The sequence below is a fragment of the Mus caroli genome, unplaced genomic scaffold, assembly GCF_978045245.1.
Source record: "Mus caroli unplaced genomic scaffold, Mus_caroli_1 scaffold_20, whole genome shotgun sequence".
Lineage (NCBI taxonomy): Eukaryota > Metazoa > Chordata > Mammalia > Rodentia > Muridae > Mus > Mus caroli.
The window spans coordinates 23,378,723-23,402,192 of record NW_028227275.1 but is presented as its reverse complement, the minus strand read 5'-3'; the positions used below and the strand labels follow the sequence as shown (position 1 = coordinate 23,402,192).

At 42.2% G+C, this 23,470-nt stretch overlaps 1 protein-coding gene across 3 annotated transcripts in view; it reads right to left on the bottom strand.

Moving 5' to 3' along the window:
* Window positions 1-23,470, bottom strand: part of Myof (myoferlin) — a 146,792-nt gene that overhangs the window by 60,055 nt on the left and 63,267 nt on the right. For 2 of the 3 annotated variants that reach the window (XM_021152562.2, XM_029472658.2), the window contains exons 13-21: window positions 20,806-20,909; window positions 17,640-17,708; window positions 17,380-17,423; window positions 14,989-15,071; window positions 12,735-12,773; window positions 11,154-11,278; window positions 9,842-9,958; window positions 3,748-3,925; window positions 2,542-2,666 (exon numbers count right to left, since the gene is read on the bottom strand). In XM_021152562.2, the coding sequence (XP_021008221.1) occupies window positions 2,542-2,666; window positions 3,748-3,925; window positions 9,842-9,958; window positions 11,154-11,278; window positions 12,735-12,773; window positions 14,989-15,071; window positions 17,380-17,423; window positions 17,640-17,708; window positions 20,806-20,909 (884 nt within the window). The remainder of the gene's footprint in view (window positions 1-2,541; window positions 2,667-3,747; window positions 3,926-9,841; window positions 9,959-11,153; window positions 11,279-12,734; window positions 12,774-14,988; window positions 15,072-17,379; window positions 17,424-17,639; window positions 17,709-20,805; window positions 20,910-23,470) is intronic. The other variant, XM_021152563.2, reaches the window with a different exon arrangement.

The window sequence follows — 23,470 nt, the reverse complement described above, 5'->3', positions numbered from 1 at the left end:
AAGGTAAGTCCTTGGTGGTAGATTAAAATTGGAGACACTGTTCAGGCCTTCAATATTTTAACAGATATAGACAATAAATATATGCATATATGTATGTATGTACATGCACATGCAAATGAGTGTGACCATGAACTTCTTGGCTGGCAAGGCCTATAAGCAACAATATAGCAGCAGTCATGAGCACTCTAGATCTTGTTTTTCAAATGTCACTTCCTATTAAAGGGACCACAGGATCTTAGAGAAATGGTTATTTCAGGGCTGGAGTTGAGAAAGTACAAGCTAAGCCCAGAACATGCTGATGTGCTAGAGTTGAGCATCTGCCAACAGAGAGGGGAAGGGAGTGCCCGCTAGGCCTAGCCAAAGTCCTGGTCATGGAAAGCCACTCTCTTTGTCAAGACTAGCCTGAGCTCAGACAACTTGGTCAGTGGAGGGAGATGAGAAGGAGAATCAGGGCAAGAAAATTCCCGAGAAATGGCCCCAACATAATTAGAAGTTTGGCCAGTTCTCCACCAACTCCCTTGAGGAAGGAAAATGAAAACTAATAAAAAATATAGTATTTTAGGCTGGAGAGATGCCTCGATAGCTAAGAGCACTGACTACTCTTCCAGAGGTCCTGAGTCCATCAATTCCCAGCAACCACATGGTGGCCCACAACCGTCTGTAATGGGATCCAATGCCCTCTTCTGGTGTGTCTGAAGAGAGTGGCAGTGTATTCATAAACATAAAATAAATAAATAAATCTAAAAATATTTCATGTCAATTTCAACTTTATTTTTACAAATACTAATTTTAAATTTTATAAATTAAAACGTATAAATATTCATTTAATTTTATTCATTTTTTATTCTATATGCACGAGTGTTTTGCCAACATGTATGTCTGTGCACCACACATATGCCTGGTGCTTTTGGAAGCCAAAAAAAGGGCAACAGATCCCTTGGAATGGGAGCTACAGGTGACTGTGAGCTGCGATGTGAGTTCCAGGAAGAGAACCGAGGTCCTCTGGAAGAGAAGCAAATGTTCTTACTCACAGAGCTGTCTACCCATTCCCCTCCATTTCACCTTTACGAAATGGGAAATTACACTGAAGGTCAATTATCCTTCTATATTGGTGCTCCCACCCCCGACACCTGGAGGCCTTTTATTTGTAAGTATGTTTGTCTCGTCATGGTCTGCGGCACTCCCTGGGGCTGTCAGCACAATGAAACCAAGTGATGGGTTTGAGCTTCGTGTTCAATCTGGGGCTGATCACTCCACACTCATGATCACTTGCTGCCTGTGAGGTTCAGGACGATCTGCCCAGATCTGTAGTCATCAATGATTTCAAATTCCCCAATGCAACCATGCCCCTCACCACAGACAGAAGCCACACTGTAACTTTGGAACCTAATAAAGACCTGGCACATGCCTTGTTGCTATTCTTGAGGGCATCAGCCAGGGCATTCACATGCACCATTTTGGTGGAGAAGAAAAATGGTAGAAATATATATATATCTTTGATATAAAGCTGCCTGTATATAAAAAAGCAATAATTTTTTTTTGCTATGGAGTTTTTCATCAGATATTTTCTTATATATCTTGGTCTATCATTTATAAAAATGATATTAATATAAACTGAAATTATTAACTTATTTTAATCACATGAGGTTAATGTGATATTTCCATACATATGAGATGGATTGGTTATGTTCAAACACCCTTTTCCCCACACTCTAAATCAACATTAATACTGAATGGATTTTATAGAAGTAATTTAGTATCTTAAATTAAGTAGAAATGTCCCAAATGTGGCACCTTTCTCCTCACTGTTGTAGCCTACCAATGTCAAGAAGACGATCAATAACATGTCTGTTCTTAGGCAGGTCTACCAGAGGGACCCCCACCCCAACCTCCTTCAGGCTTCAGAGGAGTGTTCCCCGAGTCTGAAGCAAGAGCAGAGACTGGCAGCCCTGGTTCTTCCCATAGCAGAAACTATCCCTGTAATGAGAGCAAAGTTGTACAAGTGGCACCCGGCTACTGGAACAAAGCATCCCTTATATGCAAATCCTCTGCCCTCCAGCCTTCTACATCCTCCTGTCTTTCTCAGTAAGAAAGCCTTTCTCCTGGCATGTGCTCACACACACGTAAGGCTAGACTTCCTCGTGGTGGGTGTGGCTGTAGGACTGGAATTCTGGTGAATGGAAAGTGAGCAGAAATCTGGGTATGACTTCCTAATTTTCCCTAATGAGGGGCTCTTGTCACCGTCTCATGTTTTTTCCTCCCTTTAGGCTGGAGGGTGGATGTCCTGGTGAGTTGTCTCTAAGGGATGGACTGAGGTAACTCCTTAGTTCCTTAGTAAAGGTTAGGACAGCCATGGGGAAAGAGTGGGCACCAGTACCAGTGAACTTGTACAAGCTCCGGACCATTTCCTCAGTCGTTACTGAACTGCTCTATTGTTGACCATTGTGTGTTTAAGATCTTGTGCTACAGTTGCCAAGCGTGTATATTACCCCGTGCTTGCCTTACGGTCTGCTAAAAGGAAATGCTGGACAGATAACTCACCAGCCGTTCTGCCATGACTAGCAGAGTGTTCACTGCATCCAGGCGGTGACTAATATCCTCCCAGTAGGAAGTCAGGGTGACAACGGGCTTCGTGTGGGCCCAAGGTAAGTAGTAATAGTAGTTCCCTGGTAAGGAGTGTCAGGAGTCAGTGAACAGGGACACTTGAAAAAGACAGCATATTTGTTACATAGATGTGTGAACAGAGCTACTCATTAAAACACAGGCCCAGGGAATGGTCTTGGCTAAGGTTTGTTTGCTGTTTGGGGAGCTGGAGATTAAACCCAGAGCCTCCTACAAGCTAGGACAGTTCTCTACTGCTGAGCCACACCCAGGCACTATTCTGACTCATCAATTTTAATCAGGCAAGCAACAGAGGAATAGATGGTTCCTTCTTTTGTTTTGTAAACCTTTCTAAAACACCAGCACAGGGAGGACAACCATCTTAGGAACAATTTGTGGTTCAGGACCACACGGCGGAGCACCCCTGATGGTTACATCATATGGCATGGTAGAGTGCAGAGCACTGGAGGTTAGACTCACTGTTTCTCCGTGGAACTGTGCTTTTAAATGATTGCTTTTGCTGAAAGAAGAGCCACCCCACCCCACACCCTGTTCTTTGCAAACCTCGGCTGCCCACATGGAGTTGGCATGACTCGGAGGCTTTCTGTAATTAAGACTAAACGCCTCACATTTTCTGGGGCATTTTATGTCTTAAATTTGCTCATACAAAAAAATTTAGGTAAAAATATAGCAGTTCTGTTGGGCTGTTTATGTGTACCGGGCCATATACACAAACATACAATTAAAAAGAGAAACAAAATCTTTTAAAAGACAGCTGGGTGACAGGACTGGGTGAGCACTGGTGAGAATCACTCTGTCTTTTCCAGTGTCTGAGCCAGAGTGCCACCATTGTCAACCACCGAATCTAAGAGGGATTTGCAGTTGGTGGGGTGCAGCTGCTTTAGGGAGTGTAGTATTCAGTGGGGTTATCATCTTGGGATTTTATGAGCTCTTGTGTCCAGCCTGGGGCACTGTTCCATGGATTTAGCGACTCTTATGGGTACCTAAAATCCAATGCCCTTTCTTAAATTGACTAATGAGATGCTGAGGATAATGGCCCTCGGAGTGAAAATACAGTATATGCTTCTTGTCCTGGGGTTTGCCCTCTGTACGCATGAATAAGAGAGAACTTCACACCAGTCTTACCGTCAAATACTGCACGGCTGTATTGAGTGGTTGATGCCAAAGGTTTACAGGTTGCATCAAACTTGTTGCCATAGTTCCCAATGCTGACTTCAAACTGAATGGCCTCACCAACATCTTGCAACATGGTGGCTGAATGGAACACGGCGGACAGGCTGTACTTCCGCCTTCGCTGGTATTTCTGAAAAGTAGGAATAGACGTAAGGTTCAGTACCACTTCATGTGTCTGTATCTGTATGTGGATTCCCAGCAGATGAAATGCTAAGCCTAGTTGATTCGTGCTGTACTAAATGCCATAGGGCTATGTTCTTGGACCAGTCAACTCTCCTTCTCATGTAGGTGGGCAGAGACTAAAGTAGTAGGATTATCACCATGGAAATGATTGACAGAGGGGGAGAACAATGTACGTGTCTACAAGTCGTGCTTTAAACAAATTACGTTGCTGTTAAAATAGGGTGAAAACTCATAACAACGTAAGTCAGTCTCAGTGCAAGCATAGGAAAGGGGAGGGTTTTATTTTATTATTACTTACTTTCCTGGTGATAAATCTCAGATCTTTATACATGCTAGGCAAGCACTCTACTAGAGCAATATATCCCCTGCTCTAAACGGATATATTTAAAATGAATTCATTCAATAATACTTTTTAATATTGATGCACATGAAGAGGGTCTGAAAAAATATAACAGCAATACTATCATAGAAGGCAGAGAGAGGTGGCAACTTTATTTTCTGACTTATACGTGTTTGATATTTCGAGTCACCTAAGTATTAATTTTCTAATCAAAAATAACAATAAAGATTTTAATTTTCAATTTAAAAATGAGTGAATTATATTTTCTCTCTTTCTTGCTTGCACCCTCAGTTTCTCTCTGTCTCTCTGTCTGTCTCTGTCTCTCTTTCTCCCCTTGAGTAACTTGACTGATCCTTTCTTTCTCTTTCAATCTATACCATGGCCTTTATTCAATTGAATGGATCACAAATCGTGGGTGGAGCTCGCTTGTATGAGGCAAAAAAAAAATTGGATATCTATTTACAGAGATACCCAGACAATGGTCTCCAAAACATCCAAAAACACAAAACTAAACTAAACCGAGATTCTCTTTATTTATTAAGCATAACCAGACATAATTATTTACAAGCTTTTCCTTTCTTGCTGATGCTTGTTTGAGCTGTCACAGCAGTCATTCCCATTCCCCAGGGCTCCGGAGGGGGTCTCTACTTTACATCACTAAATGAAGTACTTGAGAAAAACTGTTAAAGGGAGAGCCTTCCCATGCATCTTACCTACTGCAGCGATGGGAAGTCCTCTGTCCCCTCTCAGTATCAAAAGACACTTTCCCCCTCAAATCAACCAAAACCAAGCAAACATCTTGTTATCCTCTAGTCGCTGATCATGGTTTACTTGTCACTGTGCTATTATTTGTTGAGAATGTATACAATGTATTTGTGTACTGTTCATCCCGCTCAACTCCTCCCAGGTCCTATGGCTTTATTTAAATTGTCTTTTTCTTTTGAAAACATGTTTGCTTTGTGTGTGTGTGTGTGTGTGTGTGTGTGTGTGTGTGCGCGCGCGCGCGCAAGTGCCTTGTGAACCAAGTCTTTGCAGGAGCCACAGGGGTCATAAAACTGTTGGGCACCCTAAAACTGGAATTACAGGCAATTGTAAGTCCTCATATGTGTAGTAGTAATCAAACCCTCTCTGCAAGAGCAGTAAGTGATCCTAAATGCTGAGTCGTCTCTCCAGCCCTCTGACCCCGAACCAATGATCTTTTCCTAACAAAACATAAATGTATGTCTCCATCACTATATAGAGGGCACTTACCCCATTACACAAGAGATCAAGTAAATTTATATCACTGTGCTATAACCACCCACCCAGGCCTAGAACTCTTTTCACATTACAAAGCTGACGTTCAAATAAAAACTCTCCATTTCTCCCTCCCTCCAGCTCCTGGCAGCTACCATTCTCTTTCTGCCTCTGAATTTGACTAGGCTAGCTTCTTTGACTGTGTGGTATGTAGTTATCCTGTGCTGTGTGTAATTCACTTAGCACAATGTCTTCTATATCATCCACGTTGTGGTACATATACTTTCCCCTTTCCCCAGTTCTATTTTGTTGTATGAAAACACTTCATTTTGATAGACACACACGAAGCTTCCACCTTTTGGCTATGATGAACAACACTTGGTGTGCACGTTCCTGCTTCCAAACCCTTTGAGTCTGCACTCAGAAGTGCAACTGCTAGATTCTATAGTGATTCTATTTTTATTTTGTGGGGTCTGCTTTAAGAACGTGTTTTGTTCTGTTTCTTTGTGAGACAAGCTCTCACTATGCCTTGGCTGGCTTTGAAATCACAACCTTCTTAGTTCAGTCTCTAGGTGCTGGTATTATAAATATGCCTTGCCATGCCTGGCTGTCGTGAGAACTTTTATCATCTTGTAGTCTTGTAGAGGTAGAAAGAGAAGGGAACAGTCCCCTAGATAGCTCATGGCTGTGAAGTCGCCATTTTGGTGAAAGGCAATTTTGTTATAGCAGATAGAGAGCAGAGCCCTCTAAGAAGGTTCTGTCAGAAACTCCTCCGAGCCCTTGCAGAATTCTTTCTAAATCGCTGGCTGCAACCTCAGCTCCACTTTCAATTTTAGTCATAATTTTATATGCAACATAACTTCTCCTTTATAAAGCACTAAGCATGATTTAAGAAAAGGGAAGTTGTTTTTTTTTTTTTTTTTTAAGAAAAAGGAAATATAGTTTGGGCCCTGAGTCTGTGATGGAATTTCTAGACTTGGCTAACTGAAGTGAGAGACCCCCCAACCCCACCACCGTAAATGTGAGCCCATCACCGTTCATGAGGTGGGGTTCTGGGCAGATCCAAAAGAAAAAATGGAGCTGATCATGACAGTCATCTTGTCCTGCTTTATGAGGAAGCCATAATAAAAGAAAAGTATGACTAATAACAAATAACTTCCTTCTTTTAAGTCCTTAGAAAATTCACATTTACGCTTCCAATTCTCCCAGTATTCTTGAATCATGTGTAACTGAGGGGGCGTCATTGCAAGCACAGCTCAGCAGCAGCAGGCTCCAGATAAATGGCTTCAGTGTCCCCAGCTCCTCCAGGGCCAAAGCAGTGGACTAAGCTAGGGAAGCTTTTAAGAGCAAATATCCAGGCTTAAGCTCCCCAGGAAACTGGTGCGACCAGCCACCACAAGCTCCTGCTACTACGCCTTCCTTACCATGATGGAACGTACTCTTGAACTTAAAGCCAAAATTAACCCCTCTTTTCTAAAGTTGCCTTTGTCCAGTATCTTGTCACAGCAACCGAAACAAACAAACAAACAAACAAACAAAAAACCAAACAAAACACCCCGAACCTAATACCGGTTCCAGAAGGAAGGATTGAGATTGATATGGTACTTATCAATTACGCCAGGGTCCACAGAGAACAAAGAAAGAGCACGGGGTACTCACTGAGTGGGGAAGACTGCATCTGCCGAAGTTTGCCCTGCACACAGACATCCCAGCCAAGATTCCATCAGAAACCCTGGGATGTTCTCATGCAATGCCCGCACAGTTGTCCACAGAAGCCTTCCCAGGTTCCTCACCCTAATCACCACGAAGTGCCCTAATTCCTAACCCTTTCACTCTGGAGGTTAGATTTGAACATATGACTTCTGGGGTGACACAAACACTCAGACCGTACTAACTTACAAGGTCTGTCTTCCTGAGATCATAGCGATTCTCTGACTACAAGAGCCTCATCACATTTTGGGATATCCCCAGGAATTATAACAAAGTAACTGAAAATTAGGGGTAGGGGGACAATTTCTGATCTTAACGCAGAGTCGCTGCACCTGTGTTGGATTAATGGGCCACCGCATCTCACTCTCTCTGCTGAGCATGCCCTGTGCTTGGGTAGGTGTACTGGGGTGTGGGGAGTGTATTTATATACTTGCCATTGAGGATACTTAATTTAAAGTCTCAGCTTAGCACAGCCATGCCATACTATACACCAAGAGACAGGGATAACTCAGGAGTAATCAAAACCTAAATCCAAGAACAGCACTATAGCATTTACTAGAGAATACATACATACATACATACATACATACATACATACATACATACATAAATATATACATATATATGGGATTAGGAAGGACTAGAAATTTCTTAACAGTTATCTCTTAATGGCTTATTTTAATAGCCTGTGAACCTGCTTTAAGAGATTGGCTAAGTCTTAGAAAAACAGTAAACAGTTCTGGATTCTAGAGGCAGACATGTGAACGTATATTCAAGACAGATCACACATCCTTCTTTTGGGCAATCTTCATGGGTGGGTTTAAAAGCACATGCCTCCTATAGTTCTTTTACTATTTATATTACCCAAATTGAATCATTCTATATGGTAACATAAACTTCCAGGGCAGCAGTTTTGCCCAGGCTATGATCTTTGCTAACTTGCTTTTTCCCCTCTGTGTACAGTTGTGCCCTATGCCTTGTTCCTAGAAGAGACAAAGTGAGGGGTGAAGAGAAAGGCAACCTATATTGAAATTGGTGCAACCAAAAGGCTGAGCTCTAGATGTCCCAAACCCCAAGCGTGTATGATGGGTAAGTCTACCAGTGCTGCTTTAGGCACCAGCCTGACCTAATCATCCTAGTGGAAGTCAGTGAACACCGCCATGGAGGGCGGGAGAGAAGAGTCCCAGCTACAATGAGTAGCTATTCTTCTGTTGGTCATCCTAAAAGGGGTCAGATTTTATAACTGCCAGACATTAGTTGACTTCAAGGAAGAAAACTGTCCTGGCTCAGCTAAGAGCTTGTGAGAACTGGGCCTGAAAGCTGAAATAAGAATGTGTTCAAGGTACTAACTGGACCAAGCCATAGGAAGGCATGTTGGAAACAGACAGGAAGGATGAGAGACAGAGACAGAGAGCTGCCAGAGCTCATGGCTCTGAGAGCAGCCACTTCATGTCAGCCCTCCTACTGTTCACTTGATTCAGAACTGACATCTTTGTAAAGTTGTTGCTTAGTTTCTCTACAACACGGGAAAAAGAGGGAAATGTTCAGTTCCAGGAATGGAGGGTGCAGCAGCCTGAGAGAATTGGTGGCCCAGGGCAATCTAGAACAAGCCAGAAGAGGCCCTGGGCGGAGGAGTGTCTGTGAGTCAGTTGCTCTCCCAAACAGTTCAGAGGTGTGTGTCTCAAGAATGGTGACCTGAGAGTCTTGGAAACAGAGAGGTGAACTTAGAAGACTTCCTGTCTTGAAGGAAAAAGGGACTTAGAGGCATTGTAATGTCAGCAGGAAGCAGGCATGTCCTTATCACTATGAAACCGGAGATGTAGCAGCCGCCTGTGAAAGTGGGAACAGGGTAACTCTGTTATGTAAGCCATCCAGGGGAAGGGCTCTTCCTCACAACCTCAATCTCTCCATCCAAGGGGACTGTCTGGGCACTCTGTTTTTATGAATATATACATACATACACACACACACACACACATATAGTGGTGAGTCTTTATTTTAAGATTGACTGGATTAACAAATCGAGAAGATTAGTCACGCCTATGGGAATTTCTTGGTGTTTCCAGAGACATGAGTTCTTGGATATCACTAATGAATTATCCCTTGCTGAATTTATATCATGATGGCACTGTCAAGAGTTGGTGACAGTAAGAGGTGCAGGAAGCAGGTCACAAAGGACTGTAAGATACTGGCATCTTTTTCTGTTCCCTCTCTCTGTTGCCTATCCATACTGAAGAGGTCCTTAGCTGCACACGCCTTCCATAATCTTGTTCTATCCGGTTTACATGGGACTGTACAACCATGGACATGAACCTACAGAAACAGTGAGCCAGAATGAATCCTTTGGCCCTGAAGTTGTCTATCCTTCAATTTTGGTCAGAGTACTAAAAGTTAATATACCAGTTAACATCTCAGTGGCTGAAGCAAGCCTCATTATCTTCATAGGGCTGTCAGGGCTATATCAAGGGGATGTTGGAGGGACTTACTATGAAGCAGATCTTTCTCCGAGTCTCCCACAGATGACTCTGAGTCCCTCCAATCCCTTCCATCCCAGGCTGTGCTCACACTGACATTTACCTCAACAACCAGAAGGTCGTCACTGGAAATGGGCTCCAGCTTCTTTTCTGGTGGCTTCTTTTCAAGGAACGTGTTCAGTTCCACGAAGATCCTGCCTCTGTAGGCCACCCCTTCTCCCTGAAACCCAAGAACACAAAATTATTCCCATAGACAAGGACCACAGCCAGAGAACCTCCGTGTATGAAATCAGGCTAACACTACTTTAACACACAAGTCCTTAATATCTAAAGGCAGAATCATTTACTTCCAGATGGATTCCAAATGATGTCATGAGATGCTAGGGTAGAAAAGGCTCTTAGCTTGACTAAGGCTGGAGCCCTTGAAGCTGTATTCTGGAGCTGGAAGGAGTTCCTGAAGCAGGGTGGTGAAGGAGAACAGGCTCCAAGCCTCCTCCATCTCAGTTCATCGGAACAATCCTGCATTTTTGTCTATTTATTAACTTGGATCCCTTTCTCCTCTTCTCATAATAAAGAAACTCTCATGTGGCAACCAGACAAGTCTCAGAATGGTCAGGAAGCAAAAGATCAAGATGCTCTGGGTATGCTAAAATACAGAAGTCAAGAGTAGATCCTTCTCCCGCCCCACTCAACAGTGGATGCCCATAGAATCTCCTAGAGAGAAATAGAAGGCTCCCAAGTCCTTGTCTGTCTTCACTGTCCCCTACCCACAGCTTTCTCTCTATTATAATATTTTTTGAGCACTAGGGGAGGGGAGTAAATAACCAAAATACATTTAACTTCTACTGGAGTCAAAAGAGACTTTCCCATCTGTGAGATGATGTTCAAGCACAGCTCAGGGTCTCCAGTCATGTTATCACTGCAGATCCTGGACCATGCATTAGAGAAGGAGGCCAGCATTGGCCGTCCACTTTGCTGATGTTTTCCGTTAATGTAAAGTTGAAGAGTGAACGGCTGTGGGATGCCACTTATCCCATTGTATTACTCAGTCACCAGGATCCTTATCCTTTTTTTTTAGACAGAATCTTGTTATGTCGCTCTGGCTGACCGAGAACTCACTGTATAGACCTGGCTGGCTTCAAGCTCACAGAGATCTACCTGCCTCTGCCTCCTGAGTGCTGAGATTAAAGGTGTCTGCTACTATGCGTGGCCTTCCAGGATCCTTTTTTTATTCTTTAATTCTAAGGCTTAAGAAGGATAGGACTTCTCTCCTTTAACACTTTATCAGCTGAATGGTATGTCTGTGTTAGGGGTGGAGAATATAAGTGCTTCTGGCATGAGATACTTATTCCTTTTATAAGAAGGAATCCCAGTAACCAGTGTTCGTTAATCACAACCCTAATTGTTAAACCAACCTTTCCTGAGTTCAGCTCATCATAGGGATCTGGAAATCCTGTGTACTCTCTGGGGCTTCCGTAAAGGTTCAAATAACAAGGTCCGAATGTTGGGACAAACCCCACCTCTGTCTCTCCTGTCGTTGCTGAGACATAAACAGCACCATTAGATTTCAGGTCTTAACGTTCAAGTTACAGAAATAAATATTAGTTATTAGTCAGTTAGGTGAGATGAAGTTTTCCCTCTAGTTGGTGAATTAGTTGCATTAGTGAAAATTATGAACACTGTGGGACCTGCCGTATTTCTATTTTACTATCGCTTTAAAATATTAAACAAAAAAATTGAGATAATTCAGACAAACTTATATTTACAAAAAGAGTGCTACTTTAAAAAGGATCATAAGATTTTCAAGTTGTTCACATTTTTTGCAAGTTTATAACTGACATATTAAATAGTTGTCATAGCTGGAGTAAAAGATATTGTTCTTTTAAGAAGTCATTTAAATGATGTATCAGATTTATTTAATATCATCTGTAAAGATGTCATTTAACCATAAGTAGTATTATAGGTGCCGTTAAAAGTACACTAGAAATTTAGCTGTGTCAATGAGTTCCTTACAGTGGTAAGACTGTATCGCTATTCTGAATTGTTAAACAGATTACCATTCATTGCTTTCTCTCCCCAATGATCATTTGATAAATTCTGTCTTTGATACTTGGACTTAGCAAGATTACCCCTCAATAAAGGGTACTGAGGGCAATGCAAAGAAACAGCCAATCAAGAGGAAATAGGGGATACAAGAGTTTTCTCATCAAGCTGAATGGCTCCCAAGTGAAAGAAGGATGCCTTTTCCTCCAGAAAGCAGAGGTAGAGCATCCTTGGATGATACAAGGAGGTCAAACTTTGGTTCACTAGTTTGATTTTATGTCTTTAACATTCAGAGGAGTAGGGTAGGTTATTGGGTAGGAATAAAGGATTGAATCAGAGAATCTCAGAGAAAGAATGTTCATGTTAGAAGGTTGCTTAATGCCTGTGCTTCTCCAACTCAGAGCCCTCATCTAGAGGAACAATGGCATCTGTGTTAGGAGAACTGTGATGGTCAGCATTGAGGAAACTTGCAAAAAACGGCAAGGTCTGTACAAACCAAAGTGCATGGTAGGATATCCGGTACTAGGGAGGTGTGAAAAATGGAAAGTATCAATATCTTCTAACCTAGAGATTCACATCGAAAATGGGACAGAGATACTTCACACATTATTGAAACTATAGATTTAGTAATGCCCTGCATCTCTACCCACTGAACATATGAATAACAGAAAGTATCATATCTCACAAACAATTATTTGCGGTAAAGTGGCACAGGATGATGTGTCTCTAGATGAAAATATGCAACAGGGCACAAGGGCTGGCTATCAGATGTGCTTTAAATGTAGCCATGCAAGACCAACACACATTACTCATGAAACACTAACTCTCACCAAACGGTATTCGAGACACTGAAACATCAAGGAGAAGGTTTTAAGGCAATCAATTAATATATTCTTAGTAAGGTGTCAGAGGATAGGAAGCTATAGAAGACAGCAAAATTACAAAGCATAAACCTGTATATGACGCAGCCCCAGCTCCCGAGGATGAGAAATCTATGTAGTAAAAATATGATTGGTTAAAAAAAAAAAACAAGAGAAACATGAAGAGTTTAAAACACACACGGCAAAGTTAATCGTGTTCTGTGATGGATAAGCAGCCGAGCAGCAGCAAGGGATCCCCAGTTCACACCCAAATCCCACGGAGCCTGTTTAATGTGTGCTAGTCTTACCAGTTAACCGTCAACTAACTCAAAGCCAGGTGAATAACCCAAACTTGCCTGCTTGAAAGAGCCCAGCATTTGAGAAGAGCTGGCTTCCCACAGCCACAGGAAGCAGGTGAAGTTACTGACACAGCATGCTTTTAATAAATCATTTACATGTCCCTAGCTGGAACCATGGCCAGAAAATGCAAGTTAATTTGGTTTGAGGCAATATAAGCAGACACCTGTAGTTAACTGTGGATTACATGACGCAGAGCATGGTTGTTTCTTTGTGTGCATGTGTGGTGGGAGGGGGCTTGGGGGAGTGGGAGGTTGAGGGGATAGGGGTCTGCTCCTTTTGTTTCGTGCCTTTAAATGAGGCTACCCACAGGACCTGTAATGGCAGAAATTTTCAAGAGAAGGGGGCTGAAACTGCCTGTAACAATTAAGTAAGAACATGTTTACTAGTATTTCTTGAACCGTTACAGTTAGATATTGTCTAGTGACTCCCCACTTTATAAGTGGATTGGGTTGCTTTTACGCATTCTCTATACAGATATGGCACCTTCTACCCTCTACTGGTTCTCTTTAACCTACAGTGGGCACATCCATACTGCCCACTCAGCAAAAAGAGGCCCTGAGCACTCCCACCTTCCTTCTGTCTGCTCTTAATCTCTATTTTCTGTGCTTGTGTTTTACATTTCAGAAGGGTGCTGGCATGTGTATTCTGTTCCGAGCTGGGGACGTGGGTTTCACAAAACAAAACAAAACAAATAATTCTTATGATATAGTAACCTCTTTAATACTTGTTTTCTGCAGAGAAAGGGGCCATGCTTCTCTTTCCTTTGCTGAAGCTACGCAGTCTTAATATCCCTTCATCAGAGAATGTGCAGATGGGATCTCTTTCTGACTTCCAACTGTTGGCTTAAAGTAATGCCACATGTGGCGCTACGTTTGAACCATGCATTTCTGTCTAACTCTTTGTTCTCCCTGAAATTTATAGTTGTCTTTCTTTTTGATGCCTTAAGATATGAAGCTGGTGCCTTCTTTGTCCTATCTCTGGATCTTCCAGGTTCTTGACATTGGTTGGGATTGATACTATTTTCTTCTTATTTTACATGTATTAGCATTTTGGTCTGCATGTGTGTATATGTGTGGGTCACATATATACAGTGCCTGCAAAAGCCTTAAAAAGGCATCAGAGCCACTAAAACAGGAGTTATGGATGGTTGTAAGCCATGTTGAGGTCTACGAGCAATACCATAGCAGTAAGTGTCTTTAATCACTGAGCCATCTCTCCTCCCCCATATTGATGCTCTTCAGACATTGATGCTCCAAAGTTTTATTCTAAATTACTTCACTTTACCCAATATGTTTAATATACTGGCCCTTGCAAAACTCAAGCTGCAGGTATTAACATGCTTATGATCATTTTATTATTATTATTATTATTATTATCATTATTATTATTATTATTATATAATATATTATAATACAATCTATCATAAACAGCTCCTGGCAAAAAGGTTTTGGATGGGAGCAAGAGAGATGAAAATGTATAACTTCTTATTTGCTTCTGTCATTAGTTATTGTGCTGTTTATCACCAAAATATCATTGGCCAGGCTCACTGGTCTCACTGTGTGTGTGTGTGTGTGTGTGTGTGTGTGTGTGTGTGTGTACTAGAAATTGAACCCAGTACTTTTTATTCTGTAGATAACACACTCTAATGATTGACGGCGTTACCAACCTTGTCTCTCATTCCTATTTTGATATGGGGTCTTACTAAGTTGCTTAGGCTAGAGGAGACTACCTATGTAGCCCAGACAGACCCCCAAATTGTGATTCTCCCGTCTTAGTCTCCTCTGCAGCTGGGGTCGCAGTCCTGCATCATCAGTCCCAGATACATTTGCTTTTAAGGCATCGAGCCTGTTCCTAAGCGACTGCCACAGCTCATGCGTTCTATGTAAGTTCTACTCGCTGACCATTGCACTACCGGAGCGTTGCAATCGACACTGATCTTTTCTAGAAGCATTGAGTCCAGCTTAGCTCTGGTCCTCAGGTGACTTACCTTCCACTTCTCCCCCAGAGGCAGCAATTTTAGAGAGGTACAGGTACGTGGTTCCAACTACATCATTTTTAGTAAGCCGGTCCCTGTGTAAAACAAGAGGTTACATCTCCTGCCTATGAAGTTATAGCTTTAATTCAATAATATTAACTGAAGAGTTAGAAGAGTCTAGACCTCAGAAACTGTCGAGTCCAGTGGCCTCAGACTTTCCTGCACTTAAGGATTATGTGGAGGCTTCCCACCTTCATCTGCCCAAGCTCGATTCACGAAAGTTTAGCTAGAGGCAGGAGTGTACACACAACAGCTATGCCTGCCAGTCTAATGCCAATGACTCTCTAGCCACTCTAGAAACCCTGATTCAGTCAAGCCATGCATTCTGAAGTCATGACACTGAGATTAGCAGAAAGGTCAAAGGATTTTCAAATGGCTACAGTTAACATCATTGTCATAAAAAGGAACGGACTAGTTATATGTTACATTGATTACAAATTTATTAGTGGACTGTAACTATATTATGTAAAATAGTCAGGTATATCTTAGCATATCTACAGTAATTTTTATGGTGCTTAAAATGGCTTAACAAGTATAATGGGCTGTAACTAAGGATCTATCGAAGAGAGAAAAAATCTCTCTTAATTAAATTAAAATGAGTATTGAACACCTACTGTTGTTTCCCAGAGCACAGCCGCTTGACTTAAATCTTACCTACATTGTGGGAAAGTTCTTTTTGTCTATATTCACTACAAGTACAAATATGGATGTGTACCTTTCTGTAGGCGTCCTAGAGAGGCCTCAGGTTGGGACTGTACTATAAACATTGATCTGTTTCATTCCTTTTATTCATTAACCATCTAGTGGCTTGCCCTCTCTGAAGCCTAAGGCTCAGTGTTTGGGGGTGGGGGGAAAGATCATAGCATAATATCTTATAGGAAGTAACCAATCCAAGTAATTTGTTAGAAAAATATTATATACAGGTATTAAGTCACAAACACAGGTTTGAATGTTTTCTGCCTCTTCAGCTAGGTTTCAAATCCTTAGCCTTCCCTTCATTTTCCAAATACCCTACAGGATATGCAGTCTTAGATCTGGGCCCAAGAACTCCTCCCAGGAAGCTGGGGCCCTCTGTGCATGCTCATCTACACACATGCCTTGAAGGGGGCTGCAAAGGGCAGGAATGCCCACATTCATAGAGATGACAGTTGATGCTGTAATGGCTCGATCAGCAGACATCCAGCTCTAGAATCAATAGGTCAGAGTGGATACCAAAGCCATTAAACGAGGGCTAAATCCATACTCCCAAGGGTCCCTGGGGTCCTGGAATCTCTTGCTGTAGATTACCTGGGGATCCCCAGTGCCTTGAAATTTTTACATTAAAGAAGGGGATATTCTGTCCTCAGACCTCAGCTGCAGCTCTTAGTTGTGAGGTAGTCACAAAACAAGAGTCTCTCCTCTACCTAGCATGCCGCCCTAACATGAAAGTCAGATGCATTTGACCAATGGAGAAATATGGGGTTTCCATGAAGTATGTGAGCCCAGCTGGGTCTGTAATCACCAAGGGTTTATGGACAAGCTACCTGGCCCCTCTGAGCCTCAAAGTCCTTACTGTAAAGTGAAGCTGTGATCGGTCCCTGCCCCACAGCATTACCATGGAGATGAGGATGACACCTGTTCATGCCCCTTCCTCAGAGGGATGAGGGTTGTCAGTTGAACACTCCAACCAACAAGAACATTCTATGAATGGTCTTACAGTAGCTAGTTGGTTCTGAGAGGTTAGTCTAGTAAGAATTCTTCAATAAATGCCCCCTTCACTTTCATTCTTCCTCCTTCCTCCCTCTACTTTCCCTCTTTTCTTGAGCCTTAGTCTTATTATGTAGCCTAGGATAGCCTAGAACTCACAATTCCCTTCAAGCCTTGTAAGTGCTAGGATTACAGTCGTGTGCTACCATGCCTAAATTAATGAATTTTCCCACTTCAAGTAAGCAACTTTCTCAATTTTCCTTTTTAATAGTAACAAAGAGTTGTTTTTAGACATTTTGATGATTCTTCCTAAAAATTGGCTTACTCTCTTTCTGATCTATTTTGGACAGCCTCATGGAAACAAGAGTCCTAATTTCTTATCTTTGAGCATTTTCATGTGACCACCTCCTTTATTTGGTTTATGAACAACTAAACTAAGATTTCTAAAACGTTTTGGAAAAGCCTTTTCTATTACTATTGTTATTGCCTTAGTGTTTTTATTTTTAAAGAGCCCTCTGCCACCCACTTCCAAGTTTAGCCCTTCTTGTAGAAGAATCGCAAATACACCAAAAGGTGATAGTTAGGTCATCAATGCGATGCCCTTGGCACCCAGATGTTCCACTTGTTAATGCTGAATACAACACACTTGCAACTCACCAGTCATAAACTGTTAGTTTTATTTTTTCACACATGGAGGGAAACTGTCAAAGAGAAACAGAAAATGGTAGTTATTTCTCCATGATTTCACTAACTAGTGGAGTCAACATTCTTAGGGTTTTTTGTATTACTTTTTAAATTTTCTTTTTATTAAGTAATTATTTTATTTATTTACATCCCAAATGTGGCTCCCCCTCCAAGAGTTCTTCCCCTCATCCCCCCCATAGTCTTAGTTTTTGTGAAAGAAAAGAAAGTCAAACCTTGATCTGAAGATTGACAACTTGATTCCATTCAGGGTTTGCATTCCTCTCAATTATATTTGTGCACACCTGCAAAGATCACCAAAGAAAACCAGTAGGTCGTCACAGTTCTAACTGCTAACAGGTTTGTGTGTGTATGTGTGTGTGTGCGCGCGCGTGCATGCGTGCGTGCGTGTGTGCGTGCATGCATGCATGCACGCATGTATGATTATGACTTTAGTGGTCTACTTTTTATCTTTTTACTTAGTAACCTGTAAACCCTTCCTCCACTGATTCTTCAGTCCCTTTCCTCCTCCTTTTCCTCCTCCTTCCCCCACCTTTTCTTCCTCCTTCCCTTTCCTCTCCACCCCCTCCTCCTTCTTCCTGCCTATTCCTTCCTTTCTGTCTTCCTCTCCCCCGACTCCTCCCCTTTGTCTCAGTCACAGGGACAGAACCAGGGCTTTGTCCACACAGAGCATGTGCAATCCACACCTAAACCCTGGGCTTTATTTTTCCTGACAATAAATAGGTTAAATACGACATGGGCTTGAGTTTAACCTTGGTCTCTGCCTCTCCTGTCTACTAAAGGTTGTTTTTATCTGTCTCCACTTGCTGCAGATCTAACAGGTGAATGTAACAGGAACCGAGGTTACTGAACAGTTATTATATACTACTTGACAAGCATCTCATAGTTAGTAATTGACCAGCTTCCGATCCCCCCTGTCTTGGCATTTCCAGTTTAGGCTTACAGTCAGTCAGTGTAACACCCTCCCCAACCCCAGATCCCACCCAACATGTCAGTAAATCCTGACCTCTTCATGAAGCTCCTGACATACTTGCTCACAAGCATCTGCCCTCGGCTTCCATATGACTCCCCTAATCCCTTCCTGCCTTCTGACTCTGACACCACTCTACTGTGAGCCCTCCAAGTCCACACAGGACGAAGTTCAGAGCCCTTTCCTTATAAAAACCCTCCCTAGCCCACCCCCTGCAGACCTCATGTCTCACTTCCCCCCTTGCTTGCTCTCCCCCAGCCACACAGGCTTCCCTTCCCTGAAAGGAGGCTTCCTTCATGGCCTCCTCCTCTTCTCCTCTGCCTGCTTGGACCCTTTGGGATTGCTACACATCCATGCCTTCTGCTCAAATGTTACTTCATCCAAAGCGTCCCAGTTGATAACTTCACATACATATATACACACATTTACACATACAAACATGCCCATATTCATCACACACAGATGAATACATATACATGCATCTATCGCTTGCTGTCACTTTGCTTTCTGTGTAGTTCTCAGCACTGACTAAAATCGTTCCACTCTCATTTTCTCACTTACTGAGTATGTGATAATTTCAGCCTGCTCCCCAAAGCTCACAAGTTGAAAACATAACACCAAAATTCCTATGTATATAGAGTTTGGAAGTAGGGCTTTTGGGGGAAGAAATTGAAAGCTATGAGGTCACAAGAGTGGAGATCTCATGATGGCATTAGTAGAGAGATTTGAACTGTCACATTTAACCTCTCGTGTCATAGGTCCTGCTGCCATGGTACAATGAAGTAGAAGATCCTTACCAGATTCTGAGCAGATATTTATGATATATGTTCATAGATTTTCTAGCCTCAAAACCATGAACCAAATAGGCTTCTACTCTACAAATTAGTCACCCTTAGGTATTTTGTTCCAGCAACAGAAAACAAATTAAGCCAGTCTGTATCTTCTAAGCTCTGCGAGAACTATTGCTGTCCATGTGTTCATTTCTATATTCCCAGGATATGAAGCAGATGACTTCTTAAACTCATTAACCAATTCAAAGGCCCTATGAGATCATTAGCACTCACATTCACAGTTTAAGAAATTGAAACTCAGGAGCCAAGGCTGACTGTGGAGTAGAGTGAAGTCTACAGTTCAAATCAGACTTCATCTTATCCCAGGGTCAGGGGCTCCCATGGTGTCTACAACAACACTCCTAGGAAATCATATCCACTCCCCTGTGTGCTGGGTATGGATTCCTGTTTTAGTAACTAAATAGCTCAAATACAAAGAAGATGCTGAGTCTTGGTTCCTGTAACTGTCTAGGGTATATTATTCTATGGAATAAAAGCTGCATCTTGGATCATCTCTGTGATGGATGTGGTCTTCCCTACAACAAGAGTCTCTCTGACTTTTCCGGGGTCTAAGATGGGATTTTCTGCTCTACTCGCCTTTCTCAGCACATTGTTAGGGCATGGAAGGTGAGTAGCCCAATGGGAGCCAGGAGTTGCAAGTGTCCTTATGAGTCCTGACTGTCACAGTTTAGAGAAGCAGTTTTCAACCTGTGGGTCAAGACTCATTTGTGAACTGAATGACTTTTTTACAGGTGGTTGCATATCAGACATCTACATTACAATTCGTAACAGTCGCAAAATTACAGTTATGAAGTAGCAACTGAATAATTTCATGTTTGGGGGTTCACTACAACATGAGGAACTGCATGTTAAAGGGTCACAGCAGCACAAAAAAATGAGAAGCACTGGTCTCCTTTGAGGAATTACCTAGATGAAAAATGGCACATGAGAATGTCTGCGGAGGATTGTCTTGATTGTTAGTTGATATAGAATGGCCCAGCCCACTGTTGGCAGCACCATTCCCTAAGTGGGTATTCCTGGGCTGTGTAAAAATGCTAAGTGTAAGCCTAGAAACTAGCCAGAGACTGAGCCAGAAAGCTGTGTTCCTGTGTGCTTTCTGATTTGAGTTCTTGCTTAAATCCCCGTGTGACTGCCTTCAGTGATGGACTGTAACCTGTGAAATGAAATAAACCTTTCCCTCCACTATGGTGCCTTTAGTCAGATGTTTTTTATCCAACCAATAGAATGGAGGCTAGGAATGATTAATGGCTGGCTGGGGATTTTGCCCATGATTAAGGGAATGGTTGAACCTGAGAAATAACTACGACAGTCCAGTGTTGGTCTCACTAGTCTAATCTTCAAAAGACAGATTCTTCTCATTTGAGTCCTGTATACTTTTTACTCCAAAATAAGGCTGTGTAGAAGCCTGGCATAGCCAGATTCAGATAACCAGTGTCTCTGCAGAGTGGTTCACTGACCAGAGGCTAATTACCAAAGATACCTAGGAATTCACCATCAAGAAAATCATTACACTTTAAATGTCTGTTCTAAGAGACACACACATTTACATTATATACAAACCTTTTTCCCAGCAAAGGAGACTTCTACAAAAGGATCCACAAGATTTTTTTTATCTGCGTTGCCACCAAATATTTCCTTCACTGTTTGTGAGAAGGCATCATCCACTGGAAAGGAACGGAGCACACAGAAGGCATCAAAGCTACTCTCTTAAAACCACAAAAGTCCTCCAACACAATTTAAAATCTCCCAATGCATCAAAAGAGGTTTAGGAAGAATTGTTCTCTGGGGAGGTAAGAACTAGCAGCAAAAATGTTGTCTTGTGAGAGAGGGACATAGGGGGGAGAGAGAGAGAAAGAGAGAAAGACAGAGACAGAGAGAGAGGATTTTTTTCCTCATGAAGTTTTAAAATAATTAAGAGAGATTTGAAAAATAAACTAATAAATTACTGTGTTAAGAACATATCATTTGTGGAAGATGAAATAGTTTTCCCGACATCCATTTGATCAGGGTAAAAGGCAATTGCCAAATTCAGGTCTACATCCAGTTTGGAGAATGTATATCAGGTCAAAATGATACAGGCCCAGCTGACATTTTAGAGAAACACAAAGTCAATATAATTAGAAGCATAGCTCTCACACATTAATGCATTACAAATGTAGTGTCTCTGTGTTTCAACCAACTCCAAAGAGGTCAGAAATGGGTTGAATGGGCCAGTGTAGGAAGAAGAATGTGAAGCTGAATTTAATCTACAGAAGACATCTCCAAGAGAAAGGTGGAATGGGAACACTCTAGAGTCTTTGCAAGGACAGAAGTGTTCCCAGGAAAAGAAGCAAGTCCTGAAGCATGAGTGGTCAGCCACCTGGGAATCTTGGGGAAGAGTCTTGTTCCCCAGAGCCCAGCAGAGGAGGCAGAAAGGATGCTGAGCTGGCAGCTTGGTCCTTATAACTGGAATCTTTGTAACTCATTTGTTTAAATGTCCAATCTGTCAGCAAACATGTCTCATAATACAGTAGGGACAAACAGTTGATATTATACTTTGCTCAACACGTCTTAAAAATATTTTTAATTTTTAATTTTGCATATGTATGTGTGTATACATGTTTTGTGTGCGAGGGCATATGCATGCCACAACATGTATGCAGAAGTCAGAGGATAATGCTAGGTGCCTATCTACAACTTTTATCTTGTTTTTAAGGCAGGGTGTCTCTTGTTTGACACTATTCTATGTACTTCTGGTTAGTTGGCCCACCCAGCTTCAGGGGTAGTACCCTGTCTTGTCATCCCATCTAGCTTTAGGGGTGCTAGGACTGCAGACACAAGCCACCACATTCAGCTTTTATATGGATTCTGGGGATCTGAAGTGAGATCAAGCTTGCAAGCTTACTTTACCTACCGAGCCATCCTCCTGGACTTGCTCAACTATATTTAATAGTCCAGTTGTAAGCATGTTTTTGTTACACAATTGTACACTTTCTTCAGGTAGGGCCAGAGAGATGGCTCAGTGGTAAAGCCACTAAGACCTACAACCTGAGCTTGATCCCTGAGACCTGTTAGGTCCAAATTGGGACCCCAAAACGGCTAGTGCTAGTGACAATGTCCTAAATAGAAGGACTTTGGCCAGGTAAACAGAAGGATCATTGTTGGGTGAACAGAGGCCTAAAGATGGGCTTCTGCTTAATAGGAACCTCCCTTAGTCCCCTGTGGCTTGCCTTTGTTTATCTGTTTTGCTACTTTGTGTGGGTTCTCCTAACAGTCTCTTAACAGATCTTTTCTCTGGCTCAGCTTAGCTTCTCCTGGATCAACAATTTTTCACTCTGCTCTATCTCTTTTCTTCATTCCTTAGCTCGACTGACTCAATCTTCTTTCTTCTAGCACCAACTGTCTTCTCTAACCCTACTCTCTCACCTGGACCCTACTCATCTGCTTACTCTAATCCTACTCCCCCTACGCCATCTCTCTCAGCAGCTACTGACTTTTCAGGTCCTCCTCTGTTCCCAGAAGTCCAAGATACAATGACTATGTTTGTCCCTCTTGTACTGAGACTAGTTGAGTAGACATTGGGGATCCCTTAAAAGGCCAGGCACACAAAATAAATCACACTACAGACTACCTTCAAACATCACTTACCTGTGGCAAGGACATCTAGTTCTGGGTCATTCTGTACAGCTTATATAAACTCAAAGACATCCCCACTGACTGAATATAAAATCTGTCTGCTTTTCTGCTGTTTCTCTCTTCTCCCTGTCCCCTGAGAGACGGCTTCTGCCGTTTGGTCCCAATAAACCTTTCTTTCTACCCACAGAGTAGTTCAATGCAGTGGTTTCACCGAGCCCTTGTTTACAAGACCCACATGATGGGAGGAGAGAATGGACTCTAACAAGTTGTTCTTTGACTTCATGTGTACTGTGGCCCATGTGGTCTCCCCCTCACACACACACACATACGCATACACAATGCAATGTTTTTTTTAAAAGGTTAGAAGTGCTAACTGTTCGCCTCCCTTTAGCAGTCTCTAGAAAATAAAACAGACTATGGAAGGATGAAGGGACAGAGCAAAATGGATCAAAGACAGGAACATGGATGAGCAATGGCTGCCCCAGAAGCTGCTCAGAAATTTTCATTGGGGCCAGAAGAATGGAATTAAGTCCATGAAGGCCTTTCAGAAGGGAACCTTATAGAAGGAGCATGAGTTTATCATGTACCATCTCAAAGATGGCTGAACCAA